General features: G+C 36.7%; 2 protein-coding genes across 2 annotated transcripts; one reads left to right on the forward strand and one right to left on the reverse strand.

Moving 5' to 3' along the window:
* Positions 1-5,096: 5,096 nt before the first annotated feature.
* LOC134496684 (vomeronasal type-2 receptor 26-like) lies at positions 5,097-11,965 on the forward strand. The gene is made up of 6 exons (XM_063302395.1): positions 5,097-5,482; positions 5,992-6,283; positions 6,851-7,708; positions 8,674-8,901; positions 9,782-9,908; positions 11,064-11,965. The coding sequence occupies exons 1-6, from the start codon at positions 5,097-5,099 to the stop codon at positions 11,963-11,965; spliced, it is 2,793 nt and encodes a 930-aa protein (XP_063158465.1).
* A 5,354-nt stretch (positions 11,966-17,319) lies between these two features.
* On the reverse strand, positions 17,320-25,571 carry LOC134496685 (vomeronasal type-2 receptor 26-like). Its single transcript, XM_063302396.1, has 6 exons — positions 25,432-25,571; positions 23,376-23,667; positions 21,830-22,681; positions 20,835-21,053; positions 20,249-20,375; positions 17,320-18,218 (listed from the first exon to the last, which is right to left on the reverse strand). The coding sequence occupies exons 1-6, from the start codon at positions 25,569-25,571 to the stop codon at positions 17,320-17,322; spliced, it is 2,529 nt and encodes an 842-aa protein (XP_063158466.1).

The following is a 25,571-nucleotide window of genomic DNA, read 5'->3' on the forward strand; positions in this document are numbered from 1 at the left end:
CTGTCCTCCTGGTTTATTCGCAAATTCAATTTTTTTCTGCTTTGCATTTAGTCTCTATTTCTTGCACAGTCAACATAGATAAATGTTGATGTAAAAGTTTAAGTCAGTATAAAATATCTGTATCCATAGTTTTCTGCAACTCTCTTTTACTTTAATTTCTAGTATAATCTGCATTTTTTCTTGAGATGTCTTTTTTAAGTCCCAATTATATTGAACAAAGTAACCTCTCATTACAGCTTTACTAGTGTCCCAATCAGTACCTTTATCCAAATCGATATCAAAAAATTCATTCAACTTCTTTTTACACTCTTCCACTACCCTTTCTTTTTGTAGTATTGCTTCATTTAGTCTCCATCTAAAAGTTGTAGATTTTCTTTTAATTATCAAGATGACTGGATTATGATCAGAAAAAGTCTTAGGTAAAATATCCACCTTGAGAATTTTATTGGCCAAGGTCTTTGAAATCCAAATCAGGTCAATTTGTGAAAAAGTCTTGTCTCTCTGAAAAAAAAAGTATACCCTCTAGACATCCCATTCTTATGTCACCAAGAGTCTACCAAAGCCAATTTATCCATCAAATGAGAAAAGGAATTTGGTAGTTTCCCTTGTTTAGGCTTAATTCCTTTCAGGAATTAATTCCTTAATTCCATCATTTTTCCTAATATGTGTCTCTTGTAGGCAAATAATATCTTGCTTTCATTTTTCAAATAATGAAATACATTTTTTCTCTTCTGAGGAGCATTTACTCCATTTATATTCCATGTTAAATATTTGTAATCCATAGTAAAGGTTTCCCTTGACATTAAGTCCTGTCGTGTCTGACTCTAGGGGGCAGTGCTCATCTCTGTTTCAAAGCCGAAGAGCCAGCGTTTGTCCGTAGACATTTCCATGGTCATGTGGCCAGCATGACTGAACGGAATGCCGTTACCTGCCCGCCGAAGCGGTACCTATTAATCTACTCACATTGGCATGTTTTCGAACTGCTAGGTTGGCAGAAGCTGGGACTAGCAACGGGAGCTCACCCTGTCACGTGGATTTGAACTGCTGACCTTCTGATCGGCAAGCTCAGCAGCTCAGTGGTTTAACCCACAGTGCCACCGCGTACCTTGTAATCCATACTCAAGCCAAAAATTTAGAAAAGTCCATTCCTGTAGCACCTAATTCAGTATCATCTTTTGTTCCTGTTGCATCTGCTGTGGTTGTTGTGTAGCTCCCTGTGAAACCTCCATTTCCATTTCCTCCAATCCTCCCTTATAGTTTTCTAAAAATTCTCTCACCTTCTGAACAGAGTTCAGTCTAAATCTTTGCCGTTGAAGAGTAAAAATCACACCTTCCAATTTATCCCATTGAAATCTTCTTATGTGTTAATTTTTCAGCCAACAAGGAGTATTCTTTTCTCTTGTGTAAAATTCTAATAGGAATCACTTTCAAAACAATTATATCTGTATTGTCCATTTTCAGTCTTGTATTACAATGTTGCTGCAGGACTTGGTCCCTTGTCTTCTTTCGAACAAAATGCACCAAAATATCTCTGTCCTGGCAAATTCTATAAATCTTATTAATTTCTTTCTCCATATCATCTTCTTCTAAATAGAAAAAAAAATTGCCACTCTTGAATATTTTCATCTGGAACCTCTGGAACAGCTCTAAATCTCAGAATTCTTTCTCTTTCAATTCCTGTAAAGCCATGTTATCCAATTCTCTTGCCAGTTCTCTATCTTGAACCTCTGAGTTATTCTCTAAGATTTCCACTCTAACATTAATTTGCTTTACCTCTCCAGATATTTGTTTTATAGAATTTTCTATCTTTTTAAGATCTTCTCTCACCTCCTCTCTTAGCTTTACAAACTTTTATCCATTCTTTTTTCAAAAGCATCCATTTTATTTCCCATTTGCTCAACAGGTTTCTGTAGCGTATCTTGTGTCATTATTTTTTCCATAGGTTGCTCAAGCGAGCCTCGTCTTCCCTCTTTTGCCATTTTTCTGGGGGTCATTTGTACTCCAAAGAGCAATAAACAAAAAAGAAGTCCTAAGCCAGCAGAATAGAAAGACAAGCCCCTGCTGTTTTCTCCCTTTTACTTTAGTAACTCTCAATAACCTTCACCATAACAAAGCTCACCTTTCCATGGCAACTAAACATCACAGTCTGTCTGTGCCTTATCTCTTGTTATGCAGCTTCCACCATTACATAGGCTCTTTAAGAATAAAGTGAACATTCCCATGCCAAGTTGATTTCTTTAGCTGGCATAATAATAATAATAATAATAATAATAATAATAATAATAATAATAATAATAATATAGCAAAGCACTTTCAACAAAAGTAAAAATAATAAAAATAGAAGTAGAAAAATAGGGGAAAAGAAAAAAAAAAGAGTGTCCCCCTTGTCTGTTTTGCAAAACTTCCTTCTTCTCTTAGTTCAGCTTTCTGCAAATAGTTTTTAAATCTTTAATGTCTCTTGAGTTATTTTTGTAATCTCAAAAGAAGGTTTAACTTCTTTAACTCACCTCAAGGAGTCATATCATTGTTGCAGAGGAGATCTCTCTTCATCTATTACTAATTACTTATCAAGGTGATTAGGAAGAGGGGAGAAGCAAGGCTGTAATGTCCATTTGGCTTCACTGCAGTTAGGAGCATAGATGAAAGTGCAGGTCTCCCAGTGGCTCAACCCCCAAGCCGGCCGCAAAAACCTTTCAGTTTCTGCAGTTAACTCAGAAGGATTACTGTCCAGAGCATAGGTGGTTTATCTCTTGATCTTCTTTTGATCCAAGAAAATTGTGCTGGCTGGAATCTGCATCCCAGCCAGCATTTCTCAGCTGTGGTAGCTCTCCAAGCTTGGAGAGTATCAGCCTGCCATGAATCCCCACCATAAGCCTAATACTCATTGGAAGCCTAGATTTTTAGGAATTTTGTGAGCTGGATGAGACCCGAGCTGAGCTACAACGCCTAGTGTACTAATCAGCTGTTCTGCAGCTAGTGGCATGGTGAAGTGACAGCAATGTGTTTCCCTTATTTTTTTAAAAAAACTTTAATTTCATTTACAGTACACTGATGAGAGTATAAAAGAAAAATAATTACTTAAATTATCTAGGAACCTGGAACTACTTAAATTATCTAGGAACCTGGAACTACTAGTGAACAATCATTAGGCCTTTGTTGTTAATAAGTTAAAACAGATGGAATTTCTTTTTTTTCTGTTAACGTAATATTGGCATCTTTTTTGTTTTTAATCAACTTTTACATCTGAGCAGTCTTTCAACAAATTTGTGAATTGATAGAACTATCCCAATCCTTTCCTCTTTTCTAGGATCTTGCCACTACTGGTCTGGCTACAAATAAAAAAACAAAAACAAATGAACAAGAACCCCCCATTAACTATTAACTCTTTATACTTGAAAATGTTGTTTGGGCTATCAAAATTAAGGCCACCTTGGGGTATCACCTTGGATTGTGAGATTTCCTATTTTAATAATGATGTAACAAGTTTGCAGAGCATCATACATGTTACTTCATTCTTCACTTTTTTTTCCTCCAACACAAAATTATAAGTGTACAAAGTTTCCTAAATGTATTTGTCACTGTTCTCCTTTTAAAGAGTATTACCTTCTTGTAAGTCTTTAAATTAATAAAGTCTTTTAATTTCCCATTTCAGTCCCAGTTCATTACATTTGCAATTTATCTTTTAATAAATTCTTCTTGCTGAGGTACCCAGGAGTTCCAAGTTGTCCATAAAATGCTGGTTTTCCTACTGATTGAAGTTCATTGTGTAGGCCACTGAGTATGGAGCTATGGGGCCAAGAGAGCTGCTGCTTGATGTGAAGGTCTTATATGCACTCTCCCACTTACACAACATCTCCGGCCATGGCTTAGCTCTGCTCACTTTTGAGCAATGAAGACTCCATTGTCTTGACTGATTTTGCCTGGGCTTGGAAGCTAAGCAGAGTTGGACTTTGTTAGTCCTTGGATGGGAGAGCACCATGGAATCCTAGGACTGTAGGGTAGATTGGGAAATAAAAAGCAATCCTGGAGGTAGGCAATCTCAAACATCTGGGTAAGGCTCCAGGAGGACATCCATTTAGTCACCAGGAGTTGAACTTGAATTAAAGGCAATGGTAACAATTTTGGATAACCAAGTAAATTTAGAGCCAAGGAAAAGAATCTTTAAGCCTCATTGTCAGGACTATGACCCCTTAAATAATGCTCACTATAGTATACCTTTCAATTTTAATCACTATTATCTTTTTATTGTGTCTGAATGCTGACTTGTATATTTGTCAGGAAATTTGATGAAAAAATGGCTTATGACACTTTCATGGTGTCAAAAGTCAAAATAAATCACAGTCATTAAATACCCACTTCTACCTTTTTCTCAGGAGAGATGTGCAAAATATTGAGAGTTGCAGAGGACTTGATTATTTTTGCAATCATTGTCAAAATTACAGGTTCCTTCTTTAGCATTACTGATGATATTAAACTGAGCCTAATCACCAATCACCTCAGAAAGTCAGCTTCTACCTACCTTTAAAATATTATTGTTGAACAGTGTATAGAGAACTGTCATTTGAAGCCTTTCTGTTCTGATCGTCATATGATATTCCAGGCTGTCTCATCTCTAGCTCATTCTCTGATAGTTTCTGTAATTTTTTTTTAATTTTTAATTTCCTTTTCCCCCTCTCATATTTCTCATTCTACTTCTGATAAGTGGGAAGATGTACTTTGTAAGACACACACTGAGAAATTCTCTTTCTGTGTGTTCTGTTTGCTTAGATCACTTTTAGATAAGGGAATTTGTCTTTACTGTGTGGAGAGATCCCGGAAAAGAAAGTGTACAAATGGAAGCTTTATTACCTGTAAGACATGGTCATCAGGGCAGAGTTCTATTAATTTAATTTAATGTAATGACAATGAGAAAAAAGCATCCCACTTTTCTCTTCCAAACAAAGAAGTGAGGAACTCAAACTAGCTACTCCAATATAAATCCGGTTTATTTTTTTTTAATGGCATTCATTGAAAGCACATTAAAAAAATTGAAAGAAGCTGAAAGCACAGACAAACCACATATGTATGCAAACAGACTGAAAGTTAAAGTCAAAAAAATGGAGTCTGTTTGGAGAAAACATCCCAGTACTGTGGCAACAGTCCTGGAGGCCATATATGTAAAGATAATGAAAACTGATGCCACGGAGTTTCATGTTGTGGAGACGGTATTTTTCTGTATAAGAACATCTGTCTTTCTCCGGATGAGAATTGTCAATAACAGGATGGGGGTGATAGCAATGTTGCTCCTTGTGTTGCTATTCTGTGTTATACGCAAGACCCACGCCATCAATTGTACCATACGTGATGACCCACTTCCTATACCCCATCAATTTGCTCAGCCAGGAAATGTTATCATCGGGGCAATTGCCACTCAAGCCTTCTTCTTTCACAACAGCCCTTCCTTCACAGAAGAGCCCTCTCGGACATTGATCAATGAAGTGGTGTAAGGAATTCTATTTTACTTCTCTTCAGACCACTGAGTGCAAAAGAATTGGGGGAAAAAAGTTAAGTGACAGGATTATAAAGTGATAAGTCTTTGAAAATTTTCATAACCACAGTGTCATTGGGAATTTTCTGTTAATTAGTTTGTTCTCTCCTTTAAGTATGGCTACTGAGTAGAAAACTTCATGTTTCTTAACATATTGCCCTCAATCCATATATGAAGGGGCAATGAGACTTTTCTGAAACACTAGCAATGGGACAAGAGATGGGAACCCTTTTGTAGAGGTTATGCTGTTTGAAGGGTGGAGGACATTCACCCCTTGTTTCTGGCTTTCAGCATCTGCAGTCTGAGGTGGCTGCCTCTCAGGGAATGGTAGGGCTGGTCATATGGTCTCCTTTGAATTTCATGGCCTACTGTTTTATAGCCTTGGGTACCCTAGATCTAAGAAAGGATAGTATAAAAAAGGTACTTTTTATGTTATTTGATTAAGTTGATAGTTTTGATTACAGTTCTGCACCAAAGTTGTATCAGCAAATCCTTTCTTTGGTGTTTGCTGTCAAAGAGATCAACAGGAATCCTGAGCTATTACCAAACATCACATTGGGTTTCCACATTGTGAACAACTACTTCACTGCAAGGATAACCTATAAGGCAATGTTGAGCCTACTTTGTACACACCAGAGGTTTGTTCCCAACTTTACCTGTGGTTTGAAGAAAAAGTTTATTGCTGCCATTGGAGGACGTTTGACAGAAGCTTCATCCATCATGGCCACTGTGCTTGCCAACTACAAGATTCCACAGGTAGGCCCTTGAGATGGCTCCCTAGAAACCTCAAATTTCTTTAAATCCTCCCATTCTTAAAAGTGCCTTTAGGTTATTTTTCAGAGTTAGGACTTTCACAGCAGAGAATCTAGGGGAACACTGAACCATACATCAATTAATATAAATATGAATAAACTCTAGGGACGATTAATATTTTAAAACTGAGGATTCTTTTCAGTTTCACCTAAATATTGAAGATTGGCAAACAGCAGTTGGCACTGAGTTCCAAACAAGTTGGGCCAGTACAGAAAATATGCTGTCTCTTCTACGTGCTGCTTGACCCCCTTCAGATAGTAAAACCATAATGCTGTTTTGCAGATCATAAGTGCCTGACTTTTGATCTTGTGTTATATTCAATTGTTAAAATGGGCTCAGAAACACACAGGCAAGCCTTGTAGCTGATACAATATTGCAGGCATTTGAGCTCAATGCATAATCTCCAGCAACACTTGAGTGCCTACATTCTCCCTTAGCTATGATGAAGATGGATCCCATTTAATATTCTCACTTAATGCTTCTTCTTATTCCCTATATATTGCCCTTTAGCTTGCCTATGGAACATTTACACCCGTACACGGTGACAAAAATATATTTCCATTCTTGTACCAGATGGTCCCAAATGAAGTCCATCAATATACTGGGGTTATCCAATTACTTCAGCATTTTGGATGGACATGGATTGGGCTCTTGGCTGTGGATGATGACTATGGGGATATGTTTTTGCAAAAAATTGTACCGTTGCTTTCCCAAAACAACATTTGTTATGCTTTCATACTTAGAACACCAAAGCGGACGTATGTAGATGAATATATACACTTGATTTCAGTGGAGTTAAGATATGAACAACTCTTTATGGAACATAAAGTCAAAGTGTACTTAATCTATGGAGCACCTCCATCTCTGCAAAATCTGAGAGTGATAATCCTTCTAGCATCTTTTACTTCATTGCCACCTTTGTGCAAAGTGTGGATTGTTACAACCCATTGGAATTTTGAATCACTGTCCATTCAGAGACTTTGGGACATACAGAGTTTCCATGGTGCTCTTTCATTCACAATTCGCTCCAAAGAACCACCTGGATTCCAAGAATTTGTTCACACTGTAAGGCCATCCTGGTCAAAAGAAGACAATTTTATTCAGAATTTTTGGGAGCAGGCATTTGACTGCCCATTACACTTGTCCAGTGTAAATGAAGATAACAAATTATTGTGCACTGGGGATGAGAAGTTAGAGAGTCTGCCTAGTACTTTTTTTGAAATGGACATGAATGGCCACAGTTACAATGTCTATAATGCAGTCTATATCATGGCATATTCTTTGCATGTCTTACTCAAGTCCAGATCCAGACATATACGTTTAATGGGAACAGAGCAATTGATATTTCATAATTTAAAACCGTGGCAGGTATTTTATTGTATTTCTAATACAGAAACCTTGTGTGTTTAATTGGGCCATCATGTTTCCCTGATCCCCTATAATGCTACTGGGAATGATGTTACATAGCACTGTAATGTCAGTTGTAGGGATATCACTTCCCTAGTTGGGAAAAGAATATTACTACCAATTTAAAAACATTTCTTTGGTATAGGAAGAAGTGGTCTTCTATTCTACAGAATTCATTGGGTCCACAGTCTTTACCAGAGATGGCCACTGTTGGTTTTCTTAAGAGCTGTAGTTTTAGATATTAATTTGTTTTGGCTTCCAAGAACCATAGAGAATATGGCTGATGATGTGGTGATGTTCTGGAAGTGGGAAGGAGTAATATATTAAGCCTTATTTGTGGGATATTTTGAAGGTTCAGAATGCAGAAAAAGTAAAACCATGTCTTCTAAGGTTCAGGTTGGTTTAGCAACTGTAGACGACCCTTCCATGCCAATGAGGATTGGTCATGTTGTCATGGAATTTTGGCAGAACTATCTGGGTGCCCACTGTGGAATGTGTTCAAATACTAGACAGCCCACAAACTGCAGGTTGCCCAGTAAGACCATTCTTTGTGAGTCAATTTCTCTCATGTTCCTGAAAATTCTTGCAACAGATACTTGTCACAACACTTATTATAATTCGTATAGGATATATCTCTTTCTTGAAGGTGATACCAACATTCCGTATTTTGAGAAAAGGGGCTAATGTGTTAATGAGTGGCTGAGTGAAACCTGCACTCTAAATATCTAAGGATAATGCTTGTTCATGAATCCAGTGTGTATGTGGTGAGAGAGAGAGGCTGTGACTTTAAAATATCTATCATGTATGATATCCTAAATCCTCATTTGCATTTTTCAAAGCAAGGTAATCCAGTTTGAAATAATTTTATGTAGTTGCTGTGATTTCAAAACCTTGCTGTTACTTTCTTTCACTTTTTAAAAATATAGTTTCATTCTTTGTTGAAAAGCATCATATTCAACAACAGTATGGGAGACACTATCAGTTTTGATGAAAACAGAGAATTAATTACGGGTTTTGATGTTATAAACTGGATTACTTTCCCCAATAATTCCTTTACTCGAGTCAAGGTGGGAACATTGGAACCTCAGGCTCCACCAGGCAGAGAATTAACCCTTAATGACAATCAAATTGTATGGCACAGAAGCTTTAATCAGGTGAGAAGAAGCTGCAGATTCTCAACTAAAGACAAAGATAAAGTATCCTTTGAAGCAATTGTCAAATACATGGCAGTAATTGAAGAAAGTGTTTTGGCCTTTCTGGAGCCTTTCAGGTGATGAGGTATAACATTCTCTATATATGCAATTGAGCATTAATAAGAACCTGTCCATGGCAGGTTTTAAGACTATCACTTCCAATAGTACGTGGGACATAAGGGTTTCCCATGTAGTTAGTGCCACATTCACGGTATGTAATAAATCATTCTGACCCCACCAGAACCTGGACAGCCAAGTTTGCATTTGCTCATCTTCAGAAACAACATTACATAAAGAACCCATTAGGAGTAATTCAAATACTAGTCAGATCTTATAAAAGCATGACTTTCTGTCATTCTTAATTGTACAGATAGTAAGCATTTCAAGAATCTCCAAATGGTCTGTCTTGAGGAGCATGGGAAATCTATCCAGGATTAGTTTTATAACATTACTCAGCCTGTCTCTGAGAAATGTTGTACATCTCTGATATGAGGATGATCTGGCTGTGATATCTGTCACCTCATTGATCAGCAGGGTTGATTTGGCTGAGCCTGCTGGCTAGGCAGGTGTCACCTCCCACCTCACTGCTCCATGTGGGTCACTCCTGAAACTGCATGCTCAGTGGAAGAGGATGACCATCCCATATAGAAGGAGTGTACCTATCATTGGTCAAGGGTATACCATATATGGTCCTCTGCTAGAACCTCCAAACAAGCCAATCTTAATTCCCTCCCATTCCCTCAGTTTTCCTCATTTTTATTTTCTTCTGCTTCTTCATCCCAGTTGTAGGTTCCTTGTTTGATGCAGGGGTTTTATTCCCTGTTTCTATGTTTCTGTTTAGGTGCTGCCTCTCTCTGTGTGCAATGACCACTGCTATCCAGGATACAGCAGAAAGAAGAAGGAGGGAGAGAAATTTTGCTGCTACGATTGTGCTCCATGTCCAGAAGGGCAGATCTCTGATAAAATAGGTATGACAGCAAAAACAAAAGAAAACAAAACAGAAATGAAAAAAGAAAAAAAAGAAAATCTCTCTCTCTCTCTCTCATCTATCTATCTGCTTCTCATGCATGTATATATGTAAATAAAATTTTAAACTAAAGTTGTTTATGATGACATATTATACTGTAATCAGCAGTACATAAACACATTTTAAAGGAATTCCTTCATAAGCCAAGATAACATCAGATTTTCAATTCACTGAGTAATCTGGGCCATATATTTATCCTTCCAATGTTGAAGGACTAGTCTCTAGGCAAAAAGGAAAGCATGGGAAATCTATTTCCAATGTTCAGCTATCAGTTTTCATGTAATGGGTATGTAGCCCCCAAAAATACATGCAACTGAAAATATTATATTCTATCTCAAGGTTGAATTAATGAATAGGATATGACAAAAACATGCCTTTCAGTGAAGGATTACTCTCTTTACATCTCCAATAGCATGAGAATGTAGTCTTTATTGTTCAACAGAAATACAGTTGTATCCAATAAAAACAGTCTATGACCCATTAAATCTTTTAATACAGTTGTTAAGATTGATTTCCATTGCTTAGACAAAACAGGGTTCTCCAATTTCTTGTTCCATCCATCCCTTAAATTTGCATATCAGATTGATCTGCGTGTACAAAGTATTTATAGTATTTATTTTTAAAAACCCAAATGTCTCTGAAGCTGTAAATGTTGGTAGTTGAAACTGGGTTGGTACATAAAGTGTCTATTAATAACCACCTCATTTTAAAAACAAACAAATATGACAGAAAACACTAATATGAATGGCACTGTTGTTCTGATTTAGTATTATGTTGGTCCTAGGGTTACCCTTACTTTTTCCCCAGAGCACGGTGAAAAAATGATAAACTTCTCATTGTGGGTGGTACTACTTTGAGAAAAAGTAGAAGTGTGTTGAGCTAATTAGAGATTTTCCTTTGCTTCTTTTTCTCAGTCAACAACCTCTGTGTACAATGAATCATGTCAAGTTTGAATTTAAATTATGATACTGCTGTAATTTTTTACTGTAATAAAGGAGAATTCCTATCCTATCTTCACTAAATAGTTATCAAAATTGATTATTGCTCTATATATTGATAGAAATTTTGATAAAGAGCTTCTTTTTTCTTTTTCCAGATATGGATGCCTGCATGAAATGTCCAGAAGATCAGTATCCCAACCAGATCCACAATCAATGTATTCCCAAAGGATTGACCTATCTCTCCTATGAAGAACCTTTGGGAATCCTCTTCATGATATTGGCTATTGTTTTCTCTTTGATTACAGCCTTTGTGCTTGGAATCTTTTGGATGCATCGAGAGACTCCTATAGTCCGAGCCAATAACTGGAGCCTCACTTGCATCCTCCTCCTCTCCCTTCTTCTCTGCTTCCTCTGCTCCTTCCTCTTTATCGGAAGGCCTCAGAAGATGACCTGCCTTCTCCAGCAAACGACTTTTGGCATCATCTTCTCAGTGGCCCTTTCGTCTGTATTGGCCAAAACCATGACTGTGATTCTAGCATTCCTGGCAACCAAGCCAGGCTCTGGAATGAGGAAATGGGTGGGGAAAGGACTGGCCAATTCTATTGTCCTTTTGGGTTCCTTCATGCAGGTGGGAATTTGCATCGTGTGGCTGAGTACCTCTCCTCCTTTCCCAGATACAGCCCTGCACTCACGGAAGGAGGAGATCATACTGGAATGCAACGAGGGCTCAGTGATCATGTTTTACTGTGTCCTGGGTTACATGGGTTTCCTGGCTAGTGTCAGCTTTCATATGGCTTTCCAAGCCAGGAAGTTGCCCAATAGTTTCAATGAGGCCAAGTTTATCACTTTCAGCATGTTAGTCTTTTGCAGTGTTTGGCTGTCATTTGTTCCAACCTACCTGAGTACCAAAGGAAAGTACATGGTAGCTGTGGAGATCTTCTCTATCTTATCCTCCAGCGCTGGCTTATTGGGATGCATATTTTCCCCCAAATGCTGTATCATTTTATTGAGGCCTGAGATGAACAAGAAGGAACATTTAATAAGGAAAGAAAAGTAACTTTCTTTTTGTGTTTTGATGTAGTGCATAATTCATTTAGCATCTTTATATCACTCCAGTGATACACTCCACTTTATATCACTCACTCCTTATTGTTCTTCCTATATGAAGATATTTCATTGTATTTTAGTCTGGATCAGTGGTTCTGAAAGTGTGGTCTGGGGATCCCCAGAACCTTCCAGTGGGTCCATAATGAAATAAATATTTCATATGTATTATTTCATAATTTCTTTGCCTAATATATTCCAGACAAAAAAGTTAACCTTTCAAGCACAACAATGGGATCTTGAATGGAAGATTATTTCCTCTTTGTAGGAGTAGTCATATAGGATTAGAAGCACCTATGACAAGCTAGACTGGATTGCATTTGTTGCAAGTGGTATGCACTTGAATACTGTTTTCCCAAAAGCATAGTTAAAATAAACTGCTCACCATCATACCACAATGAAAGTTCTAGTGGGAACATTTTTCAAAAAGGGGGAGAAGTAGTAAGCAAACTAGATCAGGGGTCCTTAACCTTCAATTTTCTAAGATTGCCTCTGTGAACCCAAAGACACTGTTGAAAATATAGGTTATACTGAAGATCGGTGGTTTGCTGTATAGCACATTCATTTCTCATTCTTTTTTTAAAAGTTGAACATTAGAGCATGTGTCAATGAAGGTAGTGATGACCACATTGTCACCCCTCTGGGCCTTTTAGTCTGGAACTAGGAACTCGATTATGCAAAGTGCACCTGGGTCTACATTTCCATGCTCTTGAGTAATTTTTATTGGTCATAGAATTCAGCTGTTCTTGGCTGAGGAATTAGATACTTGGAGCACTATGTGACAACATAAGAACAGCTGTGACTTCTTGGGTCTAAAATAGACAATTCATTAATAGCAATATAATGAAATCTATCATCTTCTTTGTTAGCATTCCAAAACAGTGGACTGACTTTTATAGAGGCATTAGTAATCTGTATTTCTTTAAACTTTTTCTTTGGCCTACTGTTAATCCTCAGAGGAATAATTCTTTCAAATGGCAAGCAAAGCTAAGATATTACAATTAATTCTAATTGCCATATGTCCAGCTAGTGTAATGAAAGTTAACTGGTGCTATTCTAACTTCAGGAAAAAAATGTAAAAATCTTATTTCTGTCACTGGCCACCATAAAATGATAAGAAATTACATAGATGTAAAAATTACAGATATTTCAGCAGCAATAAACTTTAATAGTGTTGAAATAATAACGTGTCAGCCCTTCAAGACTAATACTGCATTTATTATAAGCTTATAGCAATGCAGCCTTGTAAGTCTGAATGTGCTTCCCCCACCTCCCTTTATCTTCATGAGAATTAGGTAGGGCCCTGTCTGAGATGCTTTCTCAGGTTATAGTTCTATCCCAGACTCAGGTTTCTTTTATCTGACCATTTCCTTGGTAATGGCTCTTCCTCCTGTTCCTCAAGGTCATTCCCTCTACCCATTACATAACATAAGATTTAAAGCTCTTAAGTTCTGTGAATAGTTATTCTTCTAGTATTAAGTTAAATGAAAAAAAAAGTTTACAAAATATAAAATAACAAATATAATACAAATAATAAACTTTATGTCTAAAACGTAGATGTATAGTTCTGTAGACGTACAAGTTGACCCTTGAATTTTTAACCAAAATATCACAAAAAATCTGCCACCAGTGGACAAGCTGACCCTCAAATTTTTGTATGTTTTATTTTCAAAATTAGCTTATCTGTGGGTAATCCATGGATTATCGATTTTTCATGGTATTTTGGATAAAAATCCATGTATCATCTTATCCACAGATGGGCTTGTATGTGAGTATATGTGGGATATATGGGTACTTTAAAATAGCTGAGGGAAAAAATCTACCATATATATTTGTGGATAAGCCCTCTGTGGATAAGCCAAACCCAATTTTTTGTGTGTATTTGGGCACCCAAATTTCTCAGCTTATTCATGAGTATATGAGGTAATAATTAAAACAATTAAAAACATAGACAAAATGAAACAAAATAGCCCAAACTAAAAACAACAATTAAAACCAAGAATGTCAAACTCCTCCCTAACATAGTAACACCAGGATTGGAATCAAAGTCAGATTTTAAGGGCTTTTTGGAACCCCAGGAAAGAGGGTGCCAACTGTATCACTGGCAGGGAAGCTGTTCCAGAGAGTGGGGGCCATGACAGAGAAGGCACACTTCCTAGGTGCTGTTAAAGTGACAACATTTAATTGAAGGGACCTGGAATGCACTGACTCTGCCTGAACATACTGGGTGGGCAGAAAGAAGGGGAGAAAGTCAGTACCCAGATCCTATGTCATGAAGGGCTTTAAAGGTAAAAACTACCTTGAATTGTAACTGGAAGCCAACTGGCAGCCAATGCAGCTTATGTAGCTGAATTGACATGTGTCAGTTATTATTTTAGAGAAATATTCTAGTCTTTAGTATAGGACTGCCAAGATACATTTTCTTTTGCATCAGGTCATAAGACTCATAGGCATTTCTGAATACAGACTGCAGCAGTCCAACCCTTACTTACTTGAAGGAGAAGAATATACAGTACCTAGGATTTGTGACTTAAAGTTGACTAAACCTAGCCATTTGAGCACTAGAGAGCAACAGGGAGAGGAGGCATGTAGATAATCTTGCTGAGGAATAAGATACTGGACATCATAGGCTATAAATCAGATCCAGGAAGCTCTTCTTTCCTCCATATATAGAATATATAGGATATACCTTTTCTCTCTACGATACATATTAGAATTTCCTCTCCCCAACATTCACTGACATGGCCAAGCCAAAAGGCAAGCCTTTTCAACTAGGGAGCTACGTATGTTGGGAAGACATGTCACTGGGATCAGGACAGCCACAAATTCACAAATGCCCATGCACACGTGCTCTATTGTTTTCTCTTGTAAAGCGACAAAAGGTGTTTTTTTTCCCCACAGCAATTTGTGTGTCTGTGGGCAGAGAGATAGGCTTTATTCTTGCCCTTTCAAGCAGCCCAAGTCAGTATATTTGGGAAGGCAAGCTGACATCTCTACTCTTTCAGAATCCTTTTCATTGAAAGCAATTCAGCTTATCTTTATCCATAATAAATATCTCCTTCTAAAATTTAAAAGTTAATTGTCCAACAAAAAACTAATAAAGCTCCTGGCAAAGTTTTAATTCCACCCAAATGTTTAAAGTTAAATCCTACCTAGTGAGCATTGGCGTTAGCCCCACTTCTCCCTGCTATAAGAAATTCTATATGCACATAAAGAATGCTCTTCCTGTTCCTCAAGGTCATTCCCTTTACCCATTAGAGACAGATTAACTTACTTGCAGACTTACTTCCATTATATTGCCTCTATATAAAAAGGAGATAGATGTGACCCTGTAGACCCCAACAATTACCACCCAGTTAGTCTCATTTTAGTAGTTAGTAATTTTTTTTATGGTTTTTATATCATAAACTTTTGGAATGGCTGCATTCTGGGAATATCTTAGGGCCTGAGCAAGCTGGATTCAAGTCTGGATATCCAACAACAAATATCTAGACCTGTGGATAATAGACTAGTGGATAATTCTGCACCATTAGCAGAAAAATATAAGTTCCCAAAATATAATTTCCCAAACATCACCTTCATAGATCTTATGGTAGCATTTGATTCTATAACCTGAGAGAAACTGGAGAAAATCAGCAGCTTCAACAATTGATCACTGTCTCCTTAAATTGATCATATAGTTACACCAAGGCACTATCATACAGGCCAAGGGTAATAGTAGGGTGGCCTAACAGGGTTTATTTCTACCTGTAAAGGGGCCTAGCAAGGATGCATACCTTCCCTTTTGCTGCTCAACCTTTACATTAATGACATTTGAGATTTATATTAATGACATTGAGATTTTTGCCAACACAGACTTTAATACTCCCTCTCTTGCCAGTCTCCCCATAGCTATCCCTTTATATGCAGATGATGCAGCTATTTTCTTCATATCAAAAATCAGGCTATACATGTCTCCTTCAGCATTATCAGCCTACTGCAATATGGAACGCTTTGAAATCACTCAGCGACAAAAGTCTTAGTATTTCCAAGAAAAGACTTTATCCCCTCAGCTAGATGGTCGCTAAATAAAAGAACTATTGTATAGATGAAACTTTTCAAATATCAGTCTTTTAAACTGAAGCTGCTGTGGGTTTGGGGCTCAGGCGGCACACTCTGGGTTTCTTTGATGTAGCTAGCATAAATGAATAATGTTTTCTTCTAATTAGCTGGCTTTGCTCTTTAACATAAGTCGGAACATAATTTTAAAATGGGATTTATAAATAACTTTTGTAACATTTAAAGAAGTTGGTTGTCAATTTCATTGTGCATGAAGTGTAAAATAATGGGAGATAGACATACTGTGTATGTATATAGATATATTGTAGATATAGATATATAGATATATAGATATGAATGATATGGGTTTTCCCCACTCTTGTCCTACTTGATTTTAATATTCAGGTTTGTTAACATGGTTTTAGGAAATGTAAAATGGTTTAAAGATGTAAACATGATTTTGAATTATATATAAAAATGTAGAATGTATCAATATACAATATGAAGAATTATGCATTTATCAGACTTGGAGCATAGAAAAAAATGATTATTCTTTACAATAGAAAAACAGCACAACCCTGGATTTAAAAAATTGGATTGATTATATGTATTCATTCCATGCTTATGGGCTGGCTCTTTATTAGTGTAATGGGAAGAAAAACAGTATTTTCTGATATGGGTAAGTTTTAACTTTTTGTTTGAAAGCTGAGAGTTTTAAAAATATATGTTAGTTTTAAGTCTATTTTTGTCTTTCTTGTTTGGTTTTATTTTTCTTCTATTGTTTCTTTTTTTCCTTTCTGCATCCATTCTGTAAAAAATGAAGAAAAACCTTGAAATAATAATAATAATAATAATAATAATAATAAAGCTTTTATATGTTATGATGTTTCTCTGAACAAATTAACAGTTCTTTGTCAGCCCTATGCCATTCTGTTTTGTTGAAACATAATGCTGAAGATCCCCAACTGCTAGTTAGAGTTCTAGCAGAGCCACAGTTTTTCCTTGCCTGTTCTTGATTTCACTATGTTGTCTACCCCAATACAATTGTATCCAAATATCTTCATTCAAGAGAAATTAACTGTGATTGAACCAAAAATTATACTGCAACAGAAATTCTTTCAATTATTTAATTCAATTAATAGGAAGAAAAGGATGAGAAACATAATGAATATAATGAAAACAAAAGGTGAATGATACCTTTATGCAGAATTTTGAATGAAATATTATTGTTAAATAATGAAACAGTAAAAATGAATTAATACATGAATACTATTTCCTTCTAATGACCTGGTCTTTGCTGTTTAACATAGGCTGAAATAGAATTATGTAGCATTTAGGGAAAAAAATACAGCCCAGTAATCCAGCACTAGAAGCCAAGATGGAGAAGATCTCCACAGCCACCATGTATTTTCCCTTGGTGCTCAAGTAAGATGGAATAAAAGAGAACCACACACTGCAAAATACCAACATGCTGAAGGTGATAAATTTGGCTTCATTGAAAATGTCAGGCAGTTTCTTAGCAAGAAATGCCACAATGAAGCTAACAATGGCTAGAAAACCCAAGTAGCCCAGAACACAATAAAACATGGTATCTGATCCTTCCTTGCATTCCACCACAATTTCTTCAGCCAGAGCATGAAAGTCAAAATCTAGGAAAGGAGGAAATATCCATAGCCATACAGCACAAATCCCAGCTTGAATCAGGGAGCAGCCAAGAAGGATAAAGTTGGCCAGTCTTTTTCCTACCCATTTCCTCAATCTGGATCCTGGCTTGGTGGCCATGAAAGCCAGAACCACAGTGACAGTTTTGGCCAGTATGCAAGAAACAGCTACTGAAAAAATGATGGAAAAAGTGGTTTGTCGCAAATAGCAGGTCAGGTTCTGAGGCTTGCCAATGAAGAGGAAGGAGGAGTGGAAGCACAGCAGGAGGGAAGTAAGCAGATAGTAGGTTAGATCCCGATTGTTGGCTTTGACAATGGGAGTGTTCCGATGTGTTGTGAATATCCAAAGCACCCAAATTGTGATCAGAGATAAAGTCAGAGCCAAGAAGATTAATATGATCCCCAAAGGTTCAGTGAAAGAAAGGAAGTTAATTCTCTTGGGAAGGCACTGATCATGGTTTTTGTTTGGGTAGCAGTCTTCTGGGCATTGGAAACAATCATCTGTGTCTGAAAGATAGGATGTGTGCTGTGTTAATATCTCAAGGAGGATTCATTTTGCCCTAACTCTTGCTGTGAAATATGTGCTTAAATAGACAACTTTGACCAATTTTGTTTTTTTAATTATCCTAAAACTTCACATGGCTGAAATATATTGTGCGGGCATATCTGAACTGGATATGAGCCAGAATTTCTCACAAGAGATTAGAAAAACTATTTGTGAAATTCATTTCTGACTCAATCTTACCAAGATCAAGTGGCTGCAGTTTTTTAAGCCATCTAGATCTGGGGTTATTCCATCTTTGACCTTTCCTTTTCAAGATTGGTAAGCAATCTTGGGGTCTTCCTGGATGAGCAGATATCAGCTGCGGCCAGGAAGGCCTTTGCACAACTCCCTCTGGTATGTCAGTTGGGTTCTTTCCTAGTTTGGAGGACCCTTCAGGCAGTCACATTGTGGCTTGACTCTGCAATGTGCTGTACACGGGACTGCTCTTGAAGGCCACCTGGAAGCTTCAATTGGTCCAGAATGTGGTGGTGCCAGCAGTAATGGACATACCTCAATATGCCCATGTAACACTTCTGCCTTGTGAGCTGCACTGGTTGTAATTTGCTTCCAGATTCAGCTCAAGATGCTGGTTGTTACCTATGAAGTCCTCCATAGCATAGGGCCTGATTATTTGAGAGACCACCTGTTTCCTATAACATCTGCCTGGCCAATTCAATCTTGCAGGGTTGGTGCACTCTGGATTCCTTCAATTAAACAATGCCATCCATCAGGACCCCAGAAGCATTCCTTCTCTGTAGAAGCACCAGTCCTCTGAAACAGGATTCCCCATGAGGTCTGGATGGCCCTCACTATGCTAGAATAGTCATGAAGACCTGGCTTTTCACCCAGGCCTTGGGTAAGAGACAGTGTGTCCCCTCACTTAATCACACTTGCTATCTTTTATCTTTATTTTTTATTGATTTGATTGTAATTTGTTTGATTGTTGTGAGCTGCCCAGGCTCATTCAGAGTCAGGCAGCGTACAAGTTTTTATTATTATTATTATTATTATTATTATTATTATTATTATTATTATTATTATTTTCTATTCTTCTCTAAATGATTCAATAATTATGCTACTAGTAACTGAAAGTTCCAGAGTAAGTTATTGTACATATAACTTATGTTGTATTGATTTCACTGACTGAACTTCAGTGTGATTTCATCTGTAATTCATCTTTGGCAGAAAGGGAGGGAAAGAAGGAAGGAAGGGAGAGAGGGAGGAAATGTCCCTCAAGTTCAAACCATTTCTCACATGCAAGTAGCATTTTTCTTTCTTTTTTAAATCGCCAAGTATAAACTTGTTTATCTGAAAAAAAATGTTTTTAGTAAACAATTTTTGAATGTTTTGAAGAGCTTTTTCAACAGTTGATTTTGCACACCATAAAGTATAATTAGTTATTTCTCTCTTCTCCATCCCATGCATAGAAGTACACACACACAAACACACAAAATATCTGGCAATTTAAAAAGTGGAGAGAAGAACTTTTGCATGCCACTAATTTAGTTTTGAGTTTTAGTGATGATTACTTCTTCTGTTTCACACAGTTATGCTTTTAAACATAAACCAAGCCTTGAATATGCTCTGAGAAATATATAAGATCATGCTGAAGTGGAACTATGGGGGAGGATCAAGTTGTGAGTATTATGTCTCCCATCTGATTTTCTTTTTTTAAAAATTTTGAACTAGTGTACATCCTACACAATAATCAGCTAACTGTCTACACATACTTTCACACACTAAAATACTTGCTAGGTATATTTTATATTTGATAAATGGGATAGAGATTTTCAAGAGGGTACATTTGTTCAGCCTTCTTTTAGTTGTAATTATTCTTTTTTTCAATATTATTCATGTGGAGACACACAAACTTTTTCTCTCTTGTCCATTTACATTTGCGTGTATAGGCATTAAGAAACATACAGTGGCACAAGGAGATGTCTCTTTAAGGGATGACCAAGTTGTACATTATTGGTATTATATCGCATCCTACCTATGTGATCTGAAATCTTCCCGTCTGCACACGCAACACAATCATAGCAACAAAATGGCTTCCCCTCCTTCTTTCTTCTGCTGTAACCTGGATGGCAGTTCTCATTGCAGATAGAAAGTGGTTGCACCTGCCCACAACGGAAAGAATATAAATGACTCTTCTATATTATAAGAAATATGTCATGCACACTGCAATTTTTCCCAATGTCATCTGAGGTCATGCCTGAATATTAGACATGTGTACTTCCTTGAAATACAATATAAACATTTTAAAATAAACAAATTGGACATGAGCAGATGAAAATAATGTATGAACAAATGAAAGGGGTTTCAGGTAGGATTTGGATGGAGTGCTTTCAAAATAGATAGAGCACTTTCAAAACTATCTTCTCGGAATAATATTCTTTTCATATGACATTGTAGAGTTAGTGAAGTAAAACAATTGAGAAGCATAGTGATTGTGACAATAAATCATTCTGAGGTGCTGTTGAATGGCATTTCTAGGAAGACAGGGCAAGATTATTAAGGGTCACTGTAAAAGAATCTCTCAGCTAGCTTGACATTTTTGAACCCAAATTGCATCTTACCTGATTAAATGAACTATGCCATATGATGGTATCTGTTTTAATGATGAGTTCTTTGTCCTGTGGATCCATCTTTCCTACTCTCACTCTTAAAAAGGATTGGTTTGGGAAAATAATCCAGTTTAGAATATCATATCCGGCTGTTAATTCACCATTTTCATTAAAAGACACAATATCCCCAGCACTATTATTGAAAGAGGTGCTCCTCAAGAAGGGGTGAATCTATAGAGGCAAAGACACATTTCTCTAATCACTGTTTCCCCTACATTATTCTTGTTTTCATCCCTGCTTAAGATACATTCATGCAAGTTTAAAATCTACAGATTTGCAGACTTCCAACGCGTTAAGCTACTTGCCTGGGAAGGGAGACAGGGCTGAAGACATTTTGCTATCTGTGATGGACAAAACACTGTCATCTCTACCATCTCCTATACAAGAAATAACCAGACAAGAAATAGAATCTTGATACTGACATCTTCTATTGCCATCTGAAGATAGTAAGCTCCTAAACAGATATAGGCTAAACCTAATATCAAGTATATTTCTCGTCAACATTTTTTTCAGCATGCCTTCTTTGCCTTTGTAATATAAGTTGCCTGGAGCAGCTGCATCACTTCATCTAATAACAGGGATGTTCCTGTTCAGAGGGATCAGATTTGGAATCTGCTTTTTTTAAAGGAAAAGGAATATTCTGTATTATATTGCTTATTCTTTACAAAGCTAAATTGAGGGATTGATTCAGGAGGCACTTAGATATTCAACAATCTATTCCAGAGTTAAAAGCAAGAGGGCAATGAATATAATACAAATATGCCATGCAAGTATGGAAGAAATGCTGGAGGTGCAAAACAAACAAACAAACGAACAAAAACACACCCTACCTATAAACCATCAGTGTGTTTATGGACTGGTATTATTTGGACAGAGGATGACCCTTACTCCTTAATGCACCAGGTATCATCTATTAGACCAAAACTGAAATACCAATACAACGTTACCTGCCAAGGTTGCAGATTCAGAGGAGCCAGATGACCTCTGTCAACCATAGCTCTTGTTTTTGGCCTGGGTTTGTAGATCTGATGCAAAGCGTGTGCTAAGACATACATGGCATTGTAAATTCTGTGACTCTGGGAAGTCATGCTCATTTCAAAAAGAACCCCGGGCAGATGGCTCAGCTTCTCTTGCCCAGTGCATTCTTTTCCATTATTACCAGAAAGTGAACAGTCAAATGCCTGTTCCCAGAAAACCTGGATGAACTGATCATTGTTATCTGAATGAGGATCTACAACCTGCAGAAAATGTGTGAATCCCAGCACTTCATTTGAGTGAATTGCAAAAGACAAGGCACCACTGAAGAACTGCATATCAAAATACTTATGCAATATGTCTGATGAGAAATCCCAGTGGGCTGTCATAATCCAGATTTTACTTACTGATATAGTTTCATTGCCTTCTACTAGCTTATCTATATACATCAACCATTTAATACATGTTATAGTCCTAGAGTCCGCATATAGAATAAATACATTAACTTCAGATGAGGTTAATAAAATGGATTCCGGTGATGTTTTCATCAATAAGCCCATGTAGTTTAAATAATGAGATAAGGCTGGTATATGTGCAACAATGGCTGTGCAGATGCCATGCTGAGACAGCAGTGGAGTTAAGGTCTCTACAAACTTTTCTCCATCATCATCATCTGTTGCAATGACCCCAACCCATGTCCACTGGAAATGCCAAAGAAGTTGTACAATTCCTGAATATTGAGCTACATCACTTGGCATCATCCGATACAAGAAAGGCAGCTCTGTGCTAGCATTCATTATTGGAGCAAATACAGAATAGGCAATCTTAAAAAAAAAAAAAAAAGACAAACATGAATTTCCTCAAATACTTGTCATGACTTCTTTCCTTCTTTGGTGCATAATTTTAATATGATTAACCACTCCACTGAATGAGTCATTTAAAACAAACTATTTGAAAACCTTTCATCTTCGAGCAGAGATACTTCAAGCTATTTGAAATGATGTCCATTTGTGGAACCATTTGTTTGATCTTCTTATGAATTTCCCAGTCTCTGCACTCTGCCAGAAAGATATTATATGATGAAATGATCAAAGATCTTAAATCCGTTCAGTGAAATTACTCAGAAGACATCTGTTTTTGATATCAGGCATACATTTCTCCCATGAAAATAGTGAGGCAGTAACATCTGTGAGTACAATAAAGAAGTAGCAACTGGAGGGTGCAAGGCTTCATGTGGCCCTCAAAGACTTGCTAGGAACAAGTCATGTTTATTGAGACAGAACGGAAAATTGTTTAAACATATGAGGACATCATCATATCTATTGTATTTAACATATTTGATTTAAATGTCAATGATATAAATGTGAATTTTACTTTTTATCCTGGCTTCACTAAGAAGTAGAGCGCATGCCCTGAAGTAGACTCAAAGGTCAACTGTAGCAGCTGACCTGAAAAATGTCTTCTATGAAGATAAAGATAGGATGTTAAAAAACTTTGTGAAGCAGTCATTGTTTCTACCTGTGGCATTTTGTAGAGGCCTGTGATGGTAGCCATATAGAAGGAGACAGAAGAGTCTAATCCCCCAACCAGGGCCATCAGTCCTTTTGCCTTCTCACAACTGAAATTAGGAATGGTTCTTCTCCAAGTAGAAAGAAGCTTCAAAGTACTGTAATAAGTCATCCTTGCACTGGAATAACTGTCATAGATGTGGAAGCCCAGGGTGAGGTTTGGTAAGATTTGGGCATTCTCATTGATCTCCTTCACTGCAAATGCCATAGTCAGGACATGCTGGTAGTTCTTCAGCTTCAGACTAAAAGCAGAGTTACATTAGGAAAAAGAGATACAGTCATCACTTTGTGAACCTTTCGTTTGCTGCTATGTCACTGCGTGTAGGGAAAAGCTATATTATTGATGAATGAAAGCTTTTAGCAGTCTCACTCCATATGGCGAATAGTAAAGAATGCTAACATCTGAAGTTCAGAAATACCTAGAGGGCCACAGGTTGTTGATGTTTGGATATGGAAAGATCAGTTCTTCCTTATTTATAGAAATGTGAATGTAAATGCTTCTTTTTCTCTCCTCTCCTCTTTTCTCCTCTCCTCCTCTCCAAACTACCTTAGGCACCTTAGACGTATCAATTTCTCCTTTGTTTTTATTTTTCTGATAAGGGTTTGCAATACCTAATTTCAAAATCCTTGAAAAGTTCTTTTAAAATCCCGACTATAGATAAGCAACTGAAAATCTGTTTCTTCTCCAGTGTGTGTTTGTGTCTGTATGTGTTGTGTATAATTGATAATTTACTTCGTCTAACACTTGACCTCTCAGTTTTCTTCAATATGTAAAGTATGTAGTTATATTTGCATATTCTCTATCCCACCCTAAATATTACACATTGGCTTCACAGATTGTTGCTGAATATCCTGAGAAATATGACACTTAAAATAAACTGCTCAGTATACTCTGAGTGACACTAGATTTTCCTTCCCCCTCAGTGCAGTATAGCTTTGAATTCTAATAGCTTAAAGAATAACAAATTTATTCTCATATATTGTCTCATGGAGATTCATATTCATTTTGCAATAGGAAATATGTTAAACTTTCAGAAGCCAAAAGGTTCCTCTGTTTTCATTTCAGTAACATCTACTGAGAATTTTAGCTAAGCATTATATCCTCAATGCAAGAATGTCTGTTTACTCCTTTGAATGTCAGAAAAGGGATAGACAGCTCTTAAGACACAGAATATAATGAAGCAAGTACAAAGCAGTTGCATACATAAGCAGTTCAGCAAGTCAATTTTCAGCAGAGCAAAATAAAATAGCATACAATCAAATAATTTATTTTTAATTTATGTTATTTTATTTTGCTGTGCTGGGAATTGACTTGCTGAACTGGTTATGTATTCAACTGCTTTGTACTTTCTTCATTATTTCTAAAAATTCTAAAGCCTCTCAATTACTTGTGGGAAGCATATAGCCATAAATTAAATTAAATTAAATTAAATTAAATTAAATTAAATTAAATTAAATTAAATTAAATTAAATTAAATTAAATTAAATTAGATTAAATTAAATTTCAAAGCAGTGGAAATCAGAAGGAGGCTCACAAATATATACAATCTGGCTCCTTTGCAGATAAATCCTCAGCATAAGCAAGACAAAAAATAAGATAGATTAAAGAGAATGCTGGGTATGATGAAAGAAGAAATACAGACTATAAAGTTATGAGAAACTGAAAGAAAAAAGCCAGAATGGTTTCAAGAAGATAAGAGTCACGGCAACAGCAGGTGAAACCTGAAACTCATGGTGAAAAATAAGATCGACTAACAGGAGAATATAGAAAGAAAAAGGGGGAAAAAAAGGAAAAATGTAAGGTGTAGAAATTATGAAGAACACTGGGTTGAAACCAGATTTAGGAGCAGACCTGAGGTTTGGTGATACCAAACTTAAATTCCATTGATCTAGCTCATAATATAGAACAAGGAAGATGTACAGTAGCTTGCTGAATATTCCATTGCAAGTACATTGTTTTGTCTATTTGTGAGTTGAATTTTAAGAAAGAAAGAAAAAATCCATACACAAGTTCGCATAAAGGCTTCATTTTGACATTTTCACTGAAAGATGGTTTCTCAAAAACGCAGTTATACTGAGTTGTAATTGCTCCTATGATTAGATCCCCTGTCTGAAAATATTCATTCATGATCTGGATGGGCTCCAT

The sequence above is a fragment of the Candoia aspera genome, chromosome 4 (assembly GCF_035149785.1).
Source record: "Candoia aspera isolate rCanAsp1 chromosome 4, rCanAsp1.hap2, whole genome shotgun sequence".
Taxonomy (NCBI): Eukaryota; Metazoa; Chordata; class Lepidosauria; order Squamata; family Boidae; genus Candoia; species Candoia aspera.

Bases quoted from the DNA above. Each gene is read 5' to 3' on its own strand.
- LOC134496684 (XM_063302395.1), top strand. From the start codon at position 5,097: ATGGAGTCTGTTTGGAGAAAACATCCCAGTACTGTGGCAACAGTCCTG. The intron at 7,709-8,673 runs GTATTTTATTGT...TTAAAAATATAG, and splicing joins ATAATTTAAAACCGTGGCAG to TTTCATTCTTTGTTGAAAAG. The intron at 8,902-9,781 runs GTGAGAAGAAGC...GTTTCTGTTTAG, and splicing joins GGCACAGAAGCTTTAATCAG to GTGCTGCCTCTCTCTGTGTG.
- LOC134496685 (XM_063302396.1), bottom strand. From the start codon at position 25,571: ATGGAGCCCATCCAGATCATGAATGAATATTTTCAGACAGGGGATCTA. The intron at 22,682-23,375 runs GTAGAAACAATG...TTTTTTTTTAAG, and splicing joins GCCTCTACAAAATGCCACAG to ATTGCCTATTCTGTATTTGC. The intron at 18,219-20,248 runs GTAGGATGCGAT...CCTATCTTTCAG, and splicing joins GAAGATTTCAGATCACATAG to ACACAGATGATTGTTTCCAA.